The sequence below is a fragment of the Hippopotamus amphibius genome, chromosome 9, assembly GCF_030028045.1.
Source record: "Hippopotamus amphibius kiboko isolate mHipAmp2 chromosome 9, mHipAmp2.hap2, whole genome shotgun sequence".
Taxonomy (NCBI): domain Eukaryota; kingdom Metazoa; phylum Chordata; class Mammalia; order Artiodactyla; family Hippopotamidae; genus Hippopotamus; species Hippopotamus amphibius.
In genome coordinates this window covers 72,135,167-72,155,423 of record NC_080194.1, presented here as the reverse complement: position 1 = coordinate 72,155,423, position 20,257 = coordinate 72,135,167, and the positions used below count along the sequence as shown (strand labels likewise).

The window sequence follows — 20,257 nt, the reverse complement described above, 5'->3', positions numbered from 1 at the left end:
TCAGTCCTGGAATTTCTTAAGATCTATAGCTATCAATATTTGTCTCTTTAGGTTTTTACAGTACTTTCCATTTTTACAGTACTTTTAATTTTTCTTTCCTTGGGCACATTCAAGTTAAGCTTTTTTACCCTTCAGAAAAGAAAAGTTTTTTTAATTTTAATTGTACTTACAGAAACAGTACATGCTTGTTGTAAAAGAGTCAATGCAGAAATGTAGAAATAAAAAGGTGAAAATTTTCCACTTCCCAGTCTCCACATTTGATGTATAACTGCTCCAATTCCCTCTCTATGCATGTGCAAATATATACACTTATACATACTGATATACATGTTTTTACATAAAGAGGACCACACTATACATATTATTCTGTAACTTTTTATTCACTTACATTATTGCATTATGGACAGACCTTCACATGAGTTTATAGAGATCTACCTCATTCTGTCCTTTATATAGATGTCCTAAAATCCAGCTCCCTACTGATGGAGGTGCCCTTTATTTATATTTTTTAGTTTAACCTAATTTTTTCCTCCATTAAAATGATTCCTATCTGTAAAGCTACTGTTGTTATAAAATTGTTCAAACATAGAAAAAAGTAATATAGGGCATTTCAAAAAACATTTCACTCAGAGCTCCTTCTGACAAGGCAGAGTCTAATTAAAATCTATTTAAAATAATATTGAGGAAAAGCCAGAGTTGAGAAAATATCCAATAATAGCTGAGACTATTGAGAATCTTTCATATAAAGTGATTTACAAATATTTATTCAGCACCTTCTATGGGTCAGACACTCTTCTAGGTCCTGGGGACAACAAGATAAACATGACAAACAAGGTTCATGGCCTTTACAGATAATAAAAATGTAGATAACTTCAGATTATAATAAATGCTGTGAAGAAAATGGTGACTTATGAGGGCCTGCTCTAAATGGAGTGGTCAAGAAAGGCCTTTCTGAGATGACATTTGAGCTGCAGTATATGTACATTCATAAAACTTCACCCTCACACCAACCCTGTGATTTTAAGTATTATTATCCCCTTTTTAGGGGTGGAAGTTGCAGTTGAGAGACTTTCAAAAGGTCTCTTGGTTAGTACATGGCAAAATTAGAATTTAGAGTCAGGTTGGACTGACTCAAAACATTTCACATTTACATGCTAGACATTTTACATACCTTAGCTGAATTTGTTCTCATACCAACCCTGTGAGCTAGATATTATTATTCCTATTTACACACATGGAAACAAAGGCTCAGAGAAGTTAAATTCACTTACCCAAAGTCACACTGCTAGTAAGGACTTAAATTCAAGACTGTCTAACTCCAAAATCCATGCTCTTTCCAGTTTCCATTTCACTTGAGCTCTTTGCACATATTTCATGATATTTCTGTTAACTCTTTAGAAGCTTTTTCGACTCCTTGGGGCTCACTGCCAAATTCCAGACTGGTGACACACTGGGTGACTGAGGAGTGACAGTTGTCACTGTCCAATTCTGTAGAATATTTTTACCTCATAGCAGGAAAGGAAACCCTGGGGGCCTTTCCCCCTGATTTACTCATCTTTTTCCTTCTTCCCAGGTACCCCCATCAACTGTGGAGTACCTCAAGAAAAAAGGCATTGATGTACGGGTCCTCCAGACAGAGCAGGCAGTGAAGGAGTATAATGCCTTGGTTACTCAAGGCATCAGGGTGGGAGGGGTCTTCCACTCCACCTGCTGATGGAGCCTTAAGAGAATAAATCACTAAGCAATGATGCCTGTGACTGTCACTCTTACCACTGTCCACTCCAGCTCCCCAAGCACTTTTGAACAGCTGCTTATGCCAGGTCCTGTGCTAGGCGTTGGGATGCATGGATGACTTAGGCAAGGTCCCTGTCCTGGGGGCTGGGGGGGGGGTGTTGAAAATCACGGGAGGAGACAGATGTTTACCAAAGTTTAATGCAGTGGCAAATGTTAGGCCAGAAATAGGCAAAAATAAAGAAAGCCTTCTGATTGAAGTTTGAAGGCCAAAGAAAAGTTTCAGTGCATTAAAATCACATTGCAATCACATTTGGAATGTTTAGTTGTCAATTCAACCAATTTTTATTAAGTACTTTATATGTCAGGCCTGCTATAGGCTCCAGGGAAACAGTAATAAAAGTCTTGTGCCCATGAGGCTTATATTCTAATGGTCAAAATAAACAAGTAAACAAATATATAATGTAAGAATCTGTTATGAAGAAAAATAAAGCAAGATAAGAAATAGAGTGATAGGAGCTATTTCAGATATGTTCTCAGGGAAAGTTTCTTTGTGCGATGACATATAAGCAGAGCCCTGAATGAACTGAGGGAACACTCCAATAACAGTAAAAGGAGCTATGTCTTGATACTAGGATTCTAGGCAGGCTGTTCTACTAGCTAAGCCTGGGCCTTGCCAGACAGTTCTCTCTGCCTCAGATTCCCTCACTATAAAATCATGGGGCTGGACTAAATGCCTTTTAATGGCCCCTACTGGCATGGACAGCTTTTGTACTATTAAATGCCAGATGGTCTTTGTGAAGCCTTAGAATAGACTGATAGAATTATACTAGTTATCAGCATTACCTTAGTTTTCATTTTTCTCCCTCTTTGAAGAGTTATGAGTATCGGCTTTGGTTGTCAGATAGCCTTGACTTTGAACTGTGGCTTTCAGTGTCACTCACTTGTTGGGCATTTATTTAATCTCTCAGAGTTTCACTGTTCTCATCTGTCAGACAGGGATAATATTAGTACCTGGAGTTACTGTAGGTGTTAAGCGGGGTAATTCATACAAAGTCTTAGCACACTGCCTGGCATGTAGTACGGACTCAATAAATTGAAACCACTGTCATTATCTTTCTCCTAATGGGGCAGCTATGTAAAGCTAACTGGTCTCATTTTATGTTTCTTAATATAGCAGCTTATTATTTCATAGATTCATAGAATGTTGGAGCCCAAAAGAATTATCTACTCTATTCTCTCACTCATTTATTCGGTAATTCTCTTTCATACTCATTTACTGAGAGTTTCTTACTAATAGTCTTAGGGCCAATTATCCCTAGATCCTAGAGGTACAAGAATGAATAAGTTACAGTTCCTGCCCTCAGGAGTTATGTAAGAGAAACAAATAAACAAGACAATAATGATACAGTGTGTTAACATTATAATAGTTACAAGGTCCAGAGTGGTGGCACAAAGCATGGACTAACTTATCCTACCAGAATGGGAGGAAAATTAGGGAAGACATCACTAAGGACATAACACAAGTCTTAAAGAACAAGAAGAAGAGGTTCATTTATTCACCAAACATTTGGGAACTCTTTAACTAAACATTTACTAGGGATGGTATCTATCATGGCCATAACTAAATAAAATTGCTCCACCCCAGCCCTTGCTGAAGCCACAGCCCAGAAAGCTGGTTTTTGCTCCAAATGATCCTATTACCTGACTGGCCCCACTGGGCATCTGACCTCAGGACAGCCAATCCACAGACTGAAGAGCAACTTAAGATGTGACTTGGCCAGAAAAGATGAGCCAAGACCACTGGAATGGAAAGTGATCTTTCCCAGTTCACCAGCAAGACAGCAGCAAAGGCAGGATTAGAACCCAATGCTGTGTCGTGACTTCTTTCTACCACCTTAGGAGGCCCGTGGGAGAGAAATCCTCACAGACCTGACACTCAGCCTAGAGGTCTGAGAAGGTCCTGCTCAGTGCCCTTTCTACAACCAGCCATTTGTCAGATGACAGGATCTTTCTAGATCTCAGTTCCCTCAGCTCATAAAACCAGACATTTATATAGTTAGGAGGGATGTTTGATAAAATTCTGTTTCTCTGGTTGATGCAATTAAAAAAACCTTTTTGTCAAATGTAAGATGAGACAGCTCTAGTGGGTGTTGAATTAGGTGTGGGTGTAATCAGTGTTCCTAAGTGAGTTGTCTCTACATTAAACAGAACTTAGTACAAACTTCTTAGAGACAGAAGTACCTGGCAGTGAGGTTATTAAACTTTGCATAGAACCTGCTAATAAACATCCCCTACTTCTGAATCTGTTCTGCATGGTCAATACTGGAAATTTGTACAGCCTGGAGAGAAGCTCTTTTTCCATGACACTATACTTAGTACCACGTCTTAATCATTAAACCCTCTGATTCAGTTTGTAAGTTGCTTGCACAGCCCTCACTCTGCCCACACTTAATTTCTTCTAGCTTGAGCAGTTCCTAAGACAAGAAGTCTGCCAAGTGCTAGGTGTGTACCTTCCCCATAATTTTGTTTGCTGAGGTCAATCACGTCAAAGCCAAATATAAAGTCCTTTCAGAAACTTAACTCTCAGGGCTGGCTTTTGCAGCATGTCAGGGCACTGCTAAACTTGCTCTGGATTCATGGACTCATTCGTTCTTTCCTTGCCTGGTACGTGCCAGGAGCTATGCTGAGGATACAACACAGACATTCTTACTGTCTAGCTATTCATAGACTAGTTGGAAGACACAGACATGTAAACATACAGTGACGATGCAAAAGTTGCAAACTGGCACAAATCTACCTGGAGACAGATTTTGTTTGTCTCAGAGTAATTTTAACATTTACTTTAGTTACCAAAACTTTTAACATGGATATTTTTCACATGAAAATGTAGGCTTCTGGCTTTTCTGGAAGAATTAGGAAATATGACATCACCAGGTCCATACGTATGAACAACTGAGTGGAGCTGAACAACAACTGCCTTCTTCTGACAGAATGTGCTGACTCTTCAAGTCTCTATTATCTTCCTCCAGGCCACTTGAGACACACACCCCTTTTTTAATTTGTACAAGGATTATTATTTTTCATAATTTTGAAAAATACATTCATGAAAATCACCTAAGATGCATTTATTAGATTGACAAAGCCACTTGATCCCTTTTTTCCCCTGCCTACCTGCTTCAGGGGTTGGCATTTGTGAACCTGCAATAAATACTATGCTTGAAGAATGTATAAGAGGCTGTGCAATACACCAAGCCCACAGGAGACACAGATAGGTACCAGAATGAAGCTCAGTCCTGAAGAAAGAAAGGAACCACAGGAGACAATCTGAAGAGCACATTCCAGGGCTCAGCAAATGCGAAGGTGTGAGGCAAGAGAGAGCACAGTATGAACTGGGATATTACTGCAGAAAATCCTCTACAGCTGGAGAAGTACAGAGACTGGGACACGGAGGATGAGGCTGGAGAGGACAGCAGGGGCATGAAGAGCCTTCAAGAATAGGAGTTTAGACTTCATCCTGGGGCCAGAAGTGACCCACTTAAAGGGGTTTAAGCAGGGGAACGGTGTGATCAGATCCAGGTTTTAGAAAGATTATTCTGGCAGCTATGTGAAGAGTGGACTGAAGGGGGCAAGACTAGAGGCAAGCAGAAACTTGCCTAGGGTATGGAAACTAATTCCATACCTCACGAGTGATGATGAAGGCCGCATGAAGACAGAAACATTGAGTCAAGAAGGGGAATGAAACTTTTAAGGAAGCAGAATCTAAAGGACTTGATGCCTGGTTTGTGACACAGTTTCTGGCTTTGACGAGGTACATGGTTGGCCACTGAAAAGGCAGAACAACACACCTCTGTCATGAAAACCATTATTAGAATCACGAAAACCATATTAGACTAAGAGGCCTGGGTTCCAGACCTGCTTCTACTAACTCAGTCTCCCTTGGCTTGCACATTCACTTGTAAATGAGGGTGCCACACTGGAGCCATCTTTATGCTCCCTTCCAGGTCTTTGTCAGAAAAATCAAGATTCTTATAATTCACAGAGAATCCAGAGTAAAAGGAATTTAAAAGGTTGATACTTGAATTCCTTTACAACAAACTTGTCAGGAGCTTGCTCAACTTCTGCTTGAACATATCCAGCATGGGAAATTCGTTATCTCCTAATGCAGCCCATTCAATTCTTACACAGTTTTTAAAAACTCATCCTGATAGTAAGGCAAAATTTGCCCCTTCGTGTATCTCCACATTTAGTGCAGAAAGTACTATTTTGGGTTTTAAAACCTAGGATCAAATCCTGTCCCTGCCCATGAGGAGAAAGAGATTACCTCAAAGTCTCAATTTCCCCACCTGTAAAATGGGGAATAACACAGGATTTTTATAAAAGGAGTAATGTATCTGAAAAGGATTCAGCATATTCTTCCCTTGGAAGGCTTGCTATAGCTATGGCATGAAAGGCTCAGTTAGCAGAGATGGGTGTTGTTTTCATCTGTGCTTCAACCCAATAATCATCATTAGGTGCTTGTATGAGGGCCATGGTATGATTCAGCCTGGCTTTAAGATTCATTTTATCTCTAAGGCAGGCAATTTTCTTTAGGGCATCTGTTGACACACGAGAGCCCACGGATGGTACATCACTGAGGTGTACCACATAGTCGAGCACACTAGAAAAGTAAATCCCATGGAGGTGATCTCCTTCCCTTAGTCCCTCTATAGCAGTTATAACCTCCTGGAGCCAGACTGCCTGGGTTCAAATCCCACCTCCAACACTGCAGTCATCAGAAATGTAGTTGAAAATGTTATTTCTTATAGTGGATCCTTCTTTCCCATAATCCTGGTTTCTTTAAATTCTCTGAACTTCAATTGTCTTGTTTATAAAATAAATATAACAGTACCTACATCACAGGGTAGTTCTGAGGATTAAATGAGTTAATCCATATAAAGGGCTTACAACACTCCTGGGCACACATTAGGTGTATAAAGCCAAAAGTCAAACATGCTTGAATTCAAATTCCAGCTCTGCCTCTGAGTAACTGTATGCTCTTGTTATTTTTATTAGCTTTCCGAGTACCAAATATGATCAAGGCTGGCCACAGATTCAGATTCTGCCAAGCATTATTTAATTAAACCTATTCAACAACCCTTAAGGTATGATTATCTCTATTTTACAGATGAGAAAACTAAGCACAGAGAAATTTGAAGGTTCTTTTCCATATACTTCTCCTGATGTGGTATATAGCTCAGGCCTTGGGAATCATCTTGGATTTGAATGAGTACAGGCATTATTACAGTTTTCCTACCAGTGACTTAACCTCTTAGTCTCACTTGGCTGTAGCAAGGATTAAATGAAGGTAGAGAACACAGCACAGGCCCTCACATGGTTCACATCTCTTAGAGTCTTTACTGTTCTTACACCCCAGCTGCACCTTTAACTCATATGCAGGTCTAACACTGGAGTCATCAGAGAAGGAGCTGGAAATGACTTTGTTTCTTACACTGGATCCCTCTTTCCCATAATCCTGGTTTCTCTTCTAAGATATGGCTCTTCTCTCATATTTTGGTTCTAAGGATAATGGCAGACAAGATCAAGAATTTCCCTGAGGGATGAGAATGATTAATTCTTCAGCTGTTCATTCAGTCCTTGGCCAGCTACTGCCTGAGTGAAGGAAGGAGACTCTCTGCAAGATAATGAAAGTCTAGGGCCCTTCAGGAACTATCGGTGGTGAAAAAGTACAGCTGTGAAAGCTGCTTTGGAGTTGGCCCTGGCAAACAGACTATTGCTTTAAGAAATAAGATTCTGGCTCCAATAACTGGTTCTTTGGAAAGTGGCTAGAAAATTGGATCTTTTTGTTTCACACCTGAAGAATGTAGTATAAATGTTGAACCTATTTCTTTAAGGACCAGGGACTAGAACAGCTTGGTGTCTCAACTTTATTGGGGGCTGTGCTAGGGAGGAGTGCGGGGGGGGGGGGGGGGGGGGCCGGGGAGGATAGACTTGAAGGTTTTTGTTTTCTTCATGCAAAATAATTTATCCAATGTTTGATACCAGATGAGACTATAAGGGTCACATGTTCCTCCTTATGCCTATATACCATTTCCAGGTGAAGTGCTCCAGGCTTCTGGCTCACTCTGATCCCAAGAAGGGCCTTCTAGGCCACAGCTGTAAAGATTGCTTGTGACTCAGCGCCTTGCGGGTTTGGGCATTATGTAAACTTTTACAGACTTGCTGAAGGGGATGGTGCCCTCGATGCTGGTGTCCAGCTGGGGGGACATCTCACCACCCTCAATCCAAGGGGATTTTGGAATGCGTGAACTGGAGTTGTAGGCCAGCAGCAGCCTCACTTCCACTTGGCACGGTTCTAGAAAAGAAGACAAAAATCCTCTATGATGGGGTAATGCCTAGAAATTGGGATGAAATGTCAAGTAAAAGCAACATCGAAGATGGAAGCAGTAGGGTTTCAAGAACATTTTTTCATCTGTCTGCATCCCTCCCTTCCCCCATAAGCAAACAAAAACACTTTTCCAGCCTGAATATTGTGAGGCTATTCCTAAGCCTGCAGATGTGCTGCTGCTTCTCTGCCACTGCCACCTCCTCCTGGGTCTCCTGGATTCCCTGAAGCTCAGAGCCATGTCTGCTGAGATGCTCAGAGAGCAAGCTAAAAACCCTTCTTACACAGAGGCCTTCCAGCCTCAAGACAGAGGGTCACAAAGTACATGCATGTGGCCAATTCTTGTGCCCAGATAATCACGTTCTTTCTGCACAGCTGATCTCAGGCCTGAGGGCTGCATGCACACTGGACTCTACTGCATTAGTGGAGAAGAAGCCTTTCATTAGGAAATAGTTTGGACAGAAAACTCTCACTACTGAACAGGAATATATTACAGGAACCTAAAATCGTTAATGAACCTTCCGTTCTTTCATGAAATGACATTACAATACTAATCTGGTGTCTGCAGGTGGCAGGCCCCAGCAAAATAAATAAGACCGCCCTCAAGTTGCTGTTTGGCTGAAGAGGCAGAGACAGTTGCAGTGGAGCACAGTGCACACTCGAGTCTGTAAGAAGTATTGAGGAGGGAGCCCAGGAAGGCTTTGGAATGGGCACCTGCTCTATGCCAAGCACATAACCTCAAGAGTTCTCACCCTGCCACGCCATGAAAGAAAGACTATCACAACCACCAAAAAGTCCCAAGGCTCTGAGAGGTTCTAAGTGACTGCCCAAATCCACACCAGTGACAGAATTTGAGCTCAGTTCATAAACTGAGGCAACTAATCTTTCTTTTAACCACGTGGCTTCAGTAAAGAAGGGGGAGAGGATTTCAGACTAAGGGCAAGTGCAGAGGCCAAGAACACCACTAGCATGGGTGTCCTTCTTGATTTTGTGTGACTGGGTAATCTCCTTAATTTCATGAAAGGTGCAAATATTAAAGATAAGCCCAAGGCTAAGGGGTTTAGAGGGCAGGAATGAGGGCTGGGTGGATCTAAATGAACAAGGCCAGAGGTCCCAGGACTTCTCTATGCCTCCCCAGATGTGTTCCTTGTTACTTCCAGACATCTCCCTAGGGATCAGAATAGAGACTAGATTGCTGTCCTCCAGGAAGGGAAAGGCTGGCCGGCAGCCAGAGCAACCTAGCCAACCCTGGAAGAGCCTCAGCATCACCATTTAACATGGGGCCTTTTACCAGCCTTGCGTGTATCTGTAATGAAAGTAGCACTAGGCTCCAGTATCAGCTCTCCCACTATGCGCTCCTTTTTCATCCTAGTTGGCTATTGCCAACGCTGAACCACAATCTAGCCCTGGCTCTCACAGCACTTTTGGGAGCTAAATCCCGGTAAGGTCAGAGGACTAAACCCCACCTCGCCATTATGCCTTCCCACACCAACATGTGGGAAGAGTGGCAATGCAAGCCACAACCAACAGAGGAAGGGAGCAGGGAGAAAAAACAAGGAGGAGGAGACAGTGGGAAAAAGAGACAAAAGATCATTTGGGACAAATCATGCAATCCGTTTATCATGCTTGGAAGAATATGCCTTTATGAGATATATATTATTATTCCAATCTTTAAAATAAGAAAATGAGACAGAGAGGTTGAATAAGTTTCTCAGGATCACACAGCAAGTAAGGCAGAATTTGAAAACTCGTCTATGTGACCTGGCAGCATTCTGTCTCCCAAAGGAGAGGCCCTTGGTAGGGAGCTGAGGGACTAGATGGAGGACCCCTTACCAACACCAGGCCCCATCAACTGGATTAGGAGAAAGAAGGTGAATGAGAACACGTTTCACTTTAGTGTTTCAGGTCAGATGGGAGGATGGTATAGTGAAAAACAAGGGGTTTAGGAGTTTGGAAATCTGCGTGCCAGCCTCAGCGCCACCATTCAGCTACATAGGCCTCCACTTATGCATCTATAAAATCAAGAGCAGAATACTAATTCCCACCACAAAGTTGTCTAAGAATTAAATAAACTTTAAGTGCAAATTTAAAATCCTATATTCAGTTTTCATTATTTGTTGAGCACCTACTACATGTCAGGCACTAGGGGCACAGGATATGGAGGTACTAGAGACACAGAGACAAAGATGATGAGCAAGTTCCCTGCTCTCAAGGAGCCTAAATTCTAACTGGAGAGAAAGTCAATAAACAAATGAGAAAACATCTGACACTAGTAAGCGCTGAGCAGAGGATTAAAATAGAGATTTGTAATTGCGACTAGGTAGCAACCTCTTGGAGGAGGTGATCTTGGATGAATTACAATTCTTCGGGCTCAGGACAGCCCAAATTGTAGGCCTGGTTCAGGCAATGACTGATGTGTGACCAGAGGCAAGTCAATATACCCTTCAAAACCTTGCAAGCTCTCCTGAGCTCTAACATGCTGTTTTGCCTCCCTCAGCCTCAGCCCCTGCAACACAATGCTATCCCACAGAATTTCTTTCCCCATATGTAGACTCCCTTCACCATAAGAGATTAGAATAAGGAACTCTACCTTCCTGTGGACTTGCACTGTGGCAAACAGTGCAGAACATTCCAGGCAGCAGGGATATGGATTGAGGGATGCTCAGGGAGGCAGATTCTGGTAAGAGCACTGCTGGATGCTCCCTCAATTTTGCCAGGCCCACCGGACCCCCAAAGGGGCTGCCCTGACATTCAACAGCACCACTTCCTCTTTGTGAAGATTTTATAAAGTCGTCTATACCCACCTAACAGCCCTGATAAAGGAAAACCATTAATACTGGCAATAAATACTCATGTGTTCAAAAATACAGTGAAAAAAAATTCCACAAGGCATCCACCTGTTTCTAAAATAAACCAAATTTGGTGGTATTGAACACCTTCTCCAGTAACAACCATGCTTCTGAATCATCTTCAGTGACTTAGGCAACACCACTGAGGCCAATTCTCTCCCACATTTTAGGTCTGCAGACTGAGTCTCTTTCTACAGTTTCCAAAGCAGCCTTACATGCTTTGGAAATGTAATGTCTTGCATTTGTATTCTCTCATTTTATTCTTTACAAATGAAAGAAAAATACTTATGTAACCTCTGTGTCTTTTCTCAAATTATCAAGGTCCTACTCAGCTGCTGTATGGGAGGGTAAAATATCAATCACCTTACTTTGCATTACCCACAAACCAGCCCACGTGGGTAGGAAAGGCAGTAACAGTTGTCATTTTACTTGTTCTGGGGGAATGAACTGAATTGTTCATATACAAAAAGAGTGATTTTAAATTTCTGGTAAGAAATATAAAACCATCTAATTTCCAGACAGTGTAGTCCTCAGAATTAAATAGTAAAGAATTGTTATCCTAATTTGGAAGGTGAGGAAACAGATTCAGAAGGGAAAGTAGCTTGTCCAAGTTTACACAGCAAGTCAATGGCACTGTTAGGATAAGAAAATAGTCTCCTGGTGTCCAGCCCATGGTTCTTTCCATGAGACTCCATTCTATTGTAACCTCCTTTTTATCTTTTGAAAAAGTCTTGTGCCGTGTGTAATCAAAGCAATGCATCAAACTAGTCTAAATGTATCTGGTTTCAACTTTTTTTTTTTCTTTACTTTGAGTTTTTAAGCTTCTTAAGAAATCGAGTCCAAACCTCAGCAAGCCTGGTCCAATCATGTATTTTTCAAACTACAAAAAAACAAATGCCTTGGCCCATGGACTCCTTACCTGTCCAGGCAGTGTGGGAGAGGTACACCTGAGTGATAAGACGGTGCCGCCCTGGGCCAGGATTCCGAAAGTCTGCTGGCTTAGGGTGGATCATCTGAGCCTGGCCATCTGGATATAAGACCTAAAAGGTGAGAGAAATGAGAAAAAGAGGCAGAAGAGCCATGAGCTTTTAACAAAATTGCTGGTCACATCTGCTGTGAACCCAAAAACAGGAGGAAAAGATAAGATGACACTATCCTTCATAAGAAACTGCTCCTGGAGGGGAGGACAACACTGTCGAAATCTCTCTGCCCTCTCCCCAGTACAAAGCAGTGTGTGATAAGTATTTCCTGAATTCATGGTGAATGAGTGACCGGAATAAAGTGCCTCTATTAAGTACACGGATAGGTTAAAATATTAATCCTGATGTGAAAAGCCTTCGCAGGCACCCCCCTCAGGATGACTCTCCTTCCTCTGGCTCTGAATCATATCATGTCCCAGCATCCATCACCAACTACCGAGTATTAAGAACAGTTCTGCAACTCTCCACTAGGAAGCTGTTTATCTCTTTCTACAGAGACAGTGCTCAATGAAGGATCTGCTCAAATCACTGGCCAGTTCTTCATATCTCACAAGCTGCCAAAGAGCTCTCCTCGACACCCAGGGGAGCCTCACAACTATCTGTGTAGAGGGCCTATTACACTGCTCAGAGTACAAACGAGCTAAATGAACAAATGAAGCATACCCTAGCAACACATAGGTCCTGGGCTATGGGAATATACTGATAGGGGTAAAGTAGGGACCACACCGGTCTTTCAACTCTGAAACTCTGGGGAGGCATGTCTCAAAGCCCACCTGCCCCATAATCTCATCTGTCCAGAAGTGTTGGGCATGGGAGCTAAACTGGACAATGCTTTCCTACTGTCAAAGCTGTCCCACGATTAAGCAGCGAGTTCCCCATCTCCCAGCCTGCAGAGGCATCCAAACAGTTTGGCCATGGATGTAGTAGAGCTACTCTGAAGGTGATTTTTCAGTACTGTCTAGCAGATGATCCTCTAACAATCTCCCTGCAATCGCATTTATGCTCAACTGGTCAGTGAACTTTTTCCAGGGACAATGTGAAATAGTGGTTCTCAACCCTGACTGCACATTACAATCACCTATGAGCTCTTAAATAAAAAATACTGGTATTCATGGGCCCTACTCTCAGGATTCTGATTTAACTGGTGTAGGCTGAGGCCCGTGCATCAGTACTTTTTTAACACTTTCTGAATAATTCTAAAGTGTAGCTAGACCCTTGTATCTTCCCATACATAGAAAAGCGCTAAATTCCTTAACTTGAGATACCTAGTTTTCTTTTATTAACAGTAATCTTTTGTTCTGACTACCTCGTATTGTTGCAAAAACTCCTATATATCCTGGTTTCCCCCCTTTCTCTTCAGAACAGTTTTCTCAGCACTTATCTGAGATGCTGTCACCTGGGCTTGAAGCTCTAAGAATGTCCGCCAAAAAAAACATAACTCTCAAATTCTAGGCTGTACATTTTTTTTCAGTCAACAGGGGAAAACAAACAAAAAACTGCAGTACAACTTCATAGGCAGCTCAGAATTAGTTCTCTGTAAGTCTCGTGATTTATAATTCCTGCTGGGAAAAAGGTTTTTTTCCCTCTACTGTCACCATAGGCAAATATTACTGTCTTCAGGGCCTGATTCATCCTTACTCTCTTCCGGGAAGCCAACCCTCCTGACTCCAGGCTATTTTTCTGTACTTACTGCTGGTGTTTGCATCCCTACTTTTATTCATATTCCTTCTGCCTGGAATACCTCTAGCCTTTGCTCTTAATCATCCTTTCAGATCTCACTGATGCAACAATATCTCCACAAAGTCTTTCTTTTCCTCAGCCACAGTCTACAAATTAAGGGCTTCTCCATAGTATTCTTTATAAGTTATATACATATATAAATATATATATACACGCACGTGTGTGTGTGTGTATATATGTGTATATATATATATATTTTTAAGTATATTGCAGAATTTTTTATAGTAGCCAAAAATTGGAAAAAACCCCGTAGGGGAGGAAAAATAATTTCCCCTCTACCCTTCTAGGTTCTTGGCTGAGACCCTGCTGTAATAAAAGATTAACAAAAGAAAAACAAACAGAAATTTAATAACAAATATGTCTCCTATATACATGGGAGAGACCAAAGAAAACTGAGTAACTCCCTGAAAACCACCCAAGCCATCACCTTAAATACCATCTTCAGCTAAAGACAAAAGAAAGATGTTGACTAGGAAGGGAGTCTGTTATGGGAGGTTATCAGGTAAAACACAATAAACAAGGGTAAGGGGACTTCCCTGGTAGCAAAGTAGTTAAGACTCCATGCTCCCAATGCAGGGGGCTGGAGTTCAATTCCTGGCCGGGGAACTAGATCCCACATGCAGGCCGCAACTAAGAGTTTGCATGCCACAATTAAGGAGCCCACATGCTACAACTAAGGAGCCAGCAAGCCACAACTAAGGAGCCCTCAAGCCGCAACTAAGGAGCCCACCTGCTGCAACTAAGACCTGGTGTAACCAAATAAATAAATAAAAATTTAATAAATAAATGAACAAGGGTAAGGTTGTTATGCAAATTTAAGTTGGTACACTCTCCACTGATATGAATTTCTAGAGATTTAGTCATGCTTCCCTTCCTGGTACTGAGAGGGAGACACCTTAAAAATGGAGATTTCAAATAAATAAATAAATAAATAAATAAAGGAGATTTCCCTTATAAATGTAAATTTCCCTCACAAAAGGGCAATTCTACTCTGTTTCATCCCAAAAGAATCCGTGGGCCAAAAAGGCTTATTTTGAGGTGCTGTATTCTGTTCCCCTTCATTCCGGCCTTTGAAACTTCTAAGAAGCTTCACAATCCAGAAGCTGAGTCGGTAGATCAGTCCATTATCTCACTGAACCAGTCTCTTAGTCTTGAGAATAGGTCAGGTTATTTAAAAAGTTGTGTCTCATTTCAGGAGGCAATGTTGCAAGTGGCTCCCAAAGTTAGATCTATGTTGTGCGAGCAATCAGGTATTTAATAAGAGGCCATGTTATTCTTAATTCATCCTGTGCCTGTCTGAATTGATGACTAAATTTCTGTTTTACAATTGCCTGTCCATTTGTCTGTCTCTCTCTGAAACTAAGCATCCGGAGGGCAGGAATTCTGACACATCTGCCTAGCACTTAGCATGTGCAATAGGGTAAACGTTACTGCATGGATGGAAGGAAGGGTAAATAGGTAGGACTCTTTGTGGGGCTTAACTGCAGACTGTTAAATTGATTAGTGTCTTTACTACATCTCTCCTGTCTCTCTAGTACATCTATCTAACTTGGGAAAAATACTCCCTAGTGACCGCTTTTTTCCCATCCATAAATTTTATTTGTCAAGCTGACCCACCCACAGACTGAAAAGGACTTGTTTATTACAGTTTGCTTATAGTCCTGAAAATACTAAGTCTTAACTTCACATTATAAGAATAGAAGGGGCCCTTTCATTTAGTGAACGCTTACTGGAGACCATCACCTCATTTCAATGTCAACTATTCCTATTTATCAGTTGTAGAATCTGAGGTTCAGTTTAAAGTAACTTGCTGCAGACCATACTCAGCAGTGGAGCTGGGAGTCATGCCCAGGCTCTTGTCCATAAAAACTTATCTCTTCTCTCTGCTCAGTTTCTGTCCCTCAGGTAGAGATTACGGGGTTGCTAAAGTTAAAAGTTTCAACACAAAGTCAGCTTAGAAGCTCCATGGGGACCAAAACCTGACAGACCTGGACCTTCACAGTGTTCTGAGGATCCTGCACGTGTTCCAGGGTTGCATCAACATCCAGGGCCACCACCAACCCAGATGTAAACCGCAATGGGTTGTCTGACTCGCCCGCTGGCTCAATAATGGTGGCTGAGGCTTTGTGGATCTGTAAGCAAGAAGAAAATATGATTCTAAAGGCAGGCCATCTCTGGGCAATAAAACATGATCCTTACCTTTCTGTCTCCTTATCTAATGGATGGACATACGTTAGTCAATCAGAGGAAAGGTCCTAAACCAGCTGGACCACTGGTCAAAGAAGATTACCAAGGTGAACAGTTTTAACTCTCTGGATGGATTTGGCCTGAAGGGGTATACACAGATGCTGACCTGCTCTGGAAGGGGGAGGTGTAGGAAGGTACTCTGCCGCAGCATGGTCTGTAGAATTTTGACCACTTCTGCAGGTTTGGATGTCATGAGTCGGGGCATGAGGTCAAGAAGTTTGTCCACAAAGCTGTCCTGCAGGTGGGGCAAATCAGTGATGAAACACCTGAAGCAACAAAGAAAAACAACTATGTATTCATTCACCACAGGCTGAGCCCCAAACTTCTGCCCTGAGGTAGGAAAAGTGATGAACTGGAGGAGTTCATGGTTCTTGAGGAAAGCCATAGACCTATATAATTTATCCTGTAGTGACATGATTATCAAAATAGCCTTGCTTATTAAATACCTATATGTGCCAGGCATCCTCTTAAGTGTTTTACACTATCTTATTCACTCCTCCCAACAATCCTGTGCATTGTTAGAATTATTATTTTCATATTATAGATTCATTAATTAATATAACAAATATGTCTTTAGGCCTTACCAAGTACCAAGTACTATTATAGACACTGGGGACATAACAGTGAGCAAAAGAGAAGAAAAAGTCTGTCTTAATGGAGCCTATGATCTCTGATAGGAACACTGAGACTCACAGAGGATTAATGTACTGAGGTTTAAAAAAGTTCAGTATGGAAAACAATTTGGAGGTTCCTTAAAAAACTACAAATAGAACTACCACATGATCCAGTAATCCCACTCCTGGGCATTTACCCAAAGAAAACCATAATCCCAAAAGAAACTTGTACCATAATGTTTATTGCAGCACTATTTACAATAGCCAGGACATGGAAGCAACCTAAATGCCCATCAACAAATGAATGGATAAAGAGGATGTGGCATATATACACAATGGAATATTACTCAGCTATAAAAAGGGATGAGATGGAGCTATATGTAATGAGGTGGATAGAACTACAATCTGTCATACAGAGTGAAGTAAGTCAGAAAGAGAAGGACAAATATTGTATGCTAACTCACATATACGGAATCTAAAAATGGTACTGATGAACTCAGTGACAAGAACAAGGACGCAGATACAGAGAATGGACTGGAGAACTCGAGGTATGGGAGGGGGCGGGGGGTGAAGGGGAAACTGAGAAGAAGCGAGAGAGTAGCACAGACATATATATACTACCAACTGTAAAATAGTCAGTGGGAAGTTGTTGTATAACAAAGGGAGTCCAACTCGAGGATGGAAGATGCCTTAGAGGACTGGGGCGGGGAGGGTGGGGGGGACTCGAGGTGGGGGGGAGTCAAGCAAGGGAGGGAATACGGGGATATGTGTATAAAAACAGATGATTGAACTTGGTGTACCCCCAAAAAATAATAAATAAATTAAAAAAAAAAAGTTCAGTAACTTACTCCCAGCTCTGATTGATTCCACAGTACTCTGCTTTGTAGAAGGAGATAGTCAGAAAATATTTCACTGGGGGATGATATCAGTATAGGGGCTCAGAGGCTGAATTAAGAAAGAATGTGCAGCCCTCAACAACAGATCCTTATCTGTGGCAAATCAGAGTTGTCATCTCACCAAAAATCTCTCCAAACCAACTATGTAAAAACAGACTCTCCACCGTAAAGAATCTAAAACCATGTTTACTAAATCGGTTTGCTATATACCAGAAACTTGTACAACACTGCAAACCAATTATACTTCAATTTAAAAAAAAAATCTAAAACCAAAAGTAAGGCATAGACTTTGTAGAGATTTGAAGTCAGCATCTAAAGATTCAAGCTGGATGGTATCACTTGCTAGAGAGCAGCCCCTATTGGTGAAGGGTAGTATTGCAACTCAGCCCTATAAGAAGCTATTCTCACCCAAATGAAAACAGCCTGAGAAGTGTAGTCATACAAACCTGTCGGGTCAGGTTTGGTAAAGTTCATGGGCGTAAGAACAAAGAGCAGAGGAATGAAATATTAGACTTCATAAATTTTATATTTTTAAAATCCTATAAATTTCTTCTTCCCAGTATTGTATCACCAGCATACCACAGGTCTGGTCACTACCTTGACTGTTTCACCAATCCATCCACTCATCAACTGCATCTGTTTTAGCCAATTTACTTCATAAAGAATCCTGAGAAAACATATCTACACTACAAAATATAAGCTATCTACAGAATTATGGAACAATTGTTTGTAGATTAGAGAGAAACAGACAAGTTTCAGAACCATGGTGGGAAAAAACAGACAAGTTGGGATTTTTCAACAAGAGTTTGAGTTTTCCCACATAATTTGTTTGTTTCTGGTCCAGGTGAGTGCAGAATCAAAATAATTCCTCATGTTTTTATTATTATGTTGTATGTTTAACTAACTTAAGAATATTATATACCAGTAAAGAAAATAACAGTTCTCTCTCAGGATCTGTGGCAGATTGGTTCCAAGACTCCCTGCAGATACCAAAATCCACAGATGCTCAAGTCTTTTATATAAAATGAAATAGTACGCTGGAGCCCTTCATATCCACAAATGCAGAACCCATGGATCCTGAGGGTCACCTGTATACAAATTAGGGCACACTGCATATATAATAATAGCTTGGCTGCATGGGCTAAACCAAAGATTCTGGCTTGTGATTGCTCTTGTTTCCCTGTAAGTGCAACTCTCCAAATAACCCAGATTTAATAAGCTAGAAGGTGATGAAATACTTACCTCTGAAAAAAGTCCACTTCCTGTAAAAATTTTTCACACATCCCAAATAAGGGGTCAACTCTGTAGAAAAGAAAAAACAAAACAAACAAAAACCCATGTAATTTGCTTGTGAAATCTGAGAACTGAGGAGTAAAGACCAAAGTCCCAGAAACCTGAGTCCACATGAAAAGACAATGAGAATAATACACTATAAAAATTATCTCTAAGGGACTTCCCTGGTGGTCCAGTGGTTAAGACTCTGTGCTCCCAATACAGGGGACTGGGTTCAATTCCTGGTCAGGAAACTAGATCCTGCATTCTGCAACTAAAGACCTAAGTGTAAGGCTGCACACTGTAAAACTCTTACAGGAAAACACACAGAACACTCTTCAAAATAAATTGCAGCAAGATCTTTATTGATCCACCTCCTACAGTAACGAAAATAAAAACAAAATTAAACAAATGGGATCTAATTAAACTTAAAAGCTTTTGCACAGCAAAGGAAACCACAAGCAAAACAAAAAGACAACACTCAGAATGAGAGAAAATATTTGCAAAAGAAGCAACTGACAAGAGATTAATCTCCAAAATATACAAATAGCTCATGCAGCTCAATAAAAAACAACAACAACAAAAAACAACAAACAACCCAATCAAAAAATGGGCGAAAGATCTAAACAGACATTTCTCCAAAGAATATATACAGATGGCCAAAAAGCAAATGAAAAGATGCTCAACATCATTAACAACTAATTAGTGATAACATCTAATAACTAATTAGAGAAATGCAAATCAAAACTACAATGAGGTATCACCTCACACCAGTCCGAATGGCCATTGTCAAAAAATCTACAAACAATAAATGCTGGAGAGGGTGTGGAGAAAAGGGAACCCTCCTACACTGTTGGTGGGAATGTAAATTAGTAGAGCCAGTATGGAGAACAGTATGAAGGTTCCTTAAAAAACTGAAAATAGAACCACCATATGACCCAGCAATCCCACTCCCGGGCATACACCTGAAGAAAACCATAATTCAAAAAGACATATGCACCCCAATGTTCACTGCAGCACTATTTACAATAGCCAAGACAAGGAAGCAACCTAAATGTCCATCAACAGAGAAATGGATAAAGATGTGGTACATATATACAATGGAATATTACTCAGCCATAAAAAAGCACAAAATAATGCCATTTGCAGCAACATGGATGGACCTAGAGATTGTCATACTGAGTGAAGTTAAGTCAGACACAGAAAGACAAATATCATATGATATCACTTATATGTGGAACCAAAAAAAAAGGGTACAACAGGAGTCACAGATATAGAAAACAAATTTATGGGTACCAGGGGATTAGGCAGGGGGAGGGATAAACTGGGAGACTGGGCCTGACATATACACACCACTATATATAAAACAGAAGACAATAAGAATCTGCTGTGTAGCACAGGGAACTCTACTCAGTACTCTGTAATGGCCTACATGGGAAAAGAATCTAAAAAAGAGTGGATATATGTGTATGTATAGCATTCACTTTGCTGTACGCCTGAAAGTAACACAACATTCAACACTGTAAATCAACTATACTCCAAC

At 41.0% G+C, this 20,257-nt stretch overlaps 2 protein-coding genes across 4 annotated transcripts in view; one reads left to right on the top strand and one right to left on the bottom strand.

The window, feature by feature from the left end:
- Positions 1-20,257, top strand: part of AAMDC (adipogenesis associated Mth938 domain containing) — a 61,269-nt gene that overhangs the window by 32,523 nt on the left and 8,489 nt on the right. The window contains exon 4 of one of the 2 annotated variants that reach the window (XM_057747869.1): positions 1,574-1,748. The exons of the other annotated variant lie outside the window; for it this stretch is intronic. Coding sequence (XP_057603852.1) covers positions 1,574-1,714 — 141 coding nt within the window. The 3' untranslated portion in view covers positions 1,715-1,748. Of the gene's footprint in view, positions 1-1,573; positions 1,749-20,257 lie in introns of those variants that run through there. 2 annotated transcript variants of the gene reach the window in all.
- The window catches only part of INTS4 (integrator complex subunit 4), a 123,731-nt gene continuing 105,306 nt past the window's right edge, over positions 1,833-20,257 (bottom strand). For both annotated transcript variants that reach the window (XM_057747867.1, XM_057747868.1), the window contains exons 19-23: positions 18,685-18,744; positions 16,039-16,198; positions 15,674-15,817; positions 11,885-12,005; positions 1,833-8,086 (exon numbers count right to left, since the gene is read on the bottom strand). In XM_057747867.1, the coding sequence (XP_057603850.1) occupies positions 7,908-8,086; positions 11,885-12,005; positions 15,674-15,817; positions 16,039-16,198; positions 18,685-18,744 (664 nt within the window). In that variant the 3' untranslated portion in view covers positions 1,833-7,907. The remainder of the gene's footprint in view (positions 8,087-11,884; positions 12,006-15,673; positions 15,818-16,038; positions 16,199-18,684; positions 18,745-20,257) is intronic.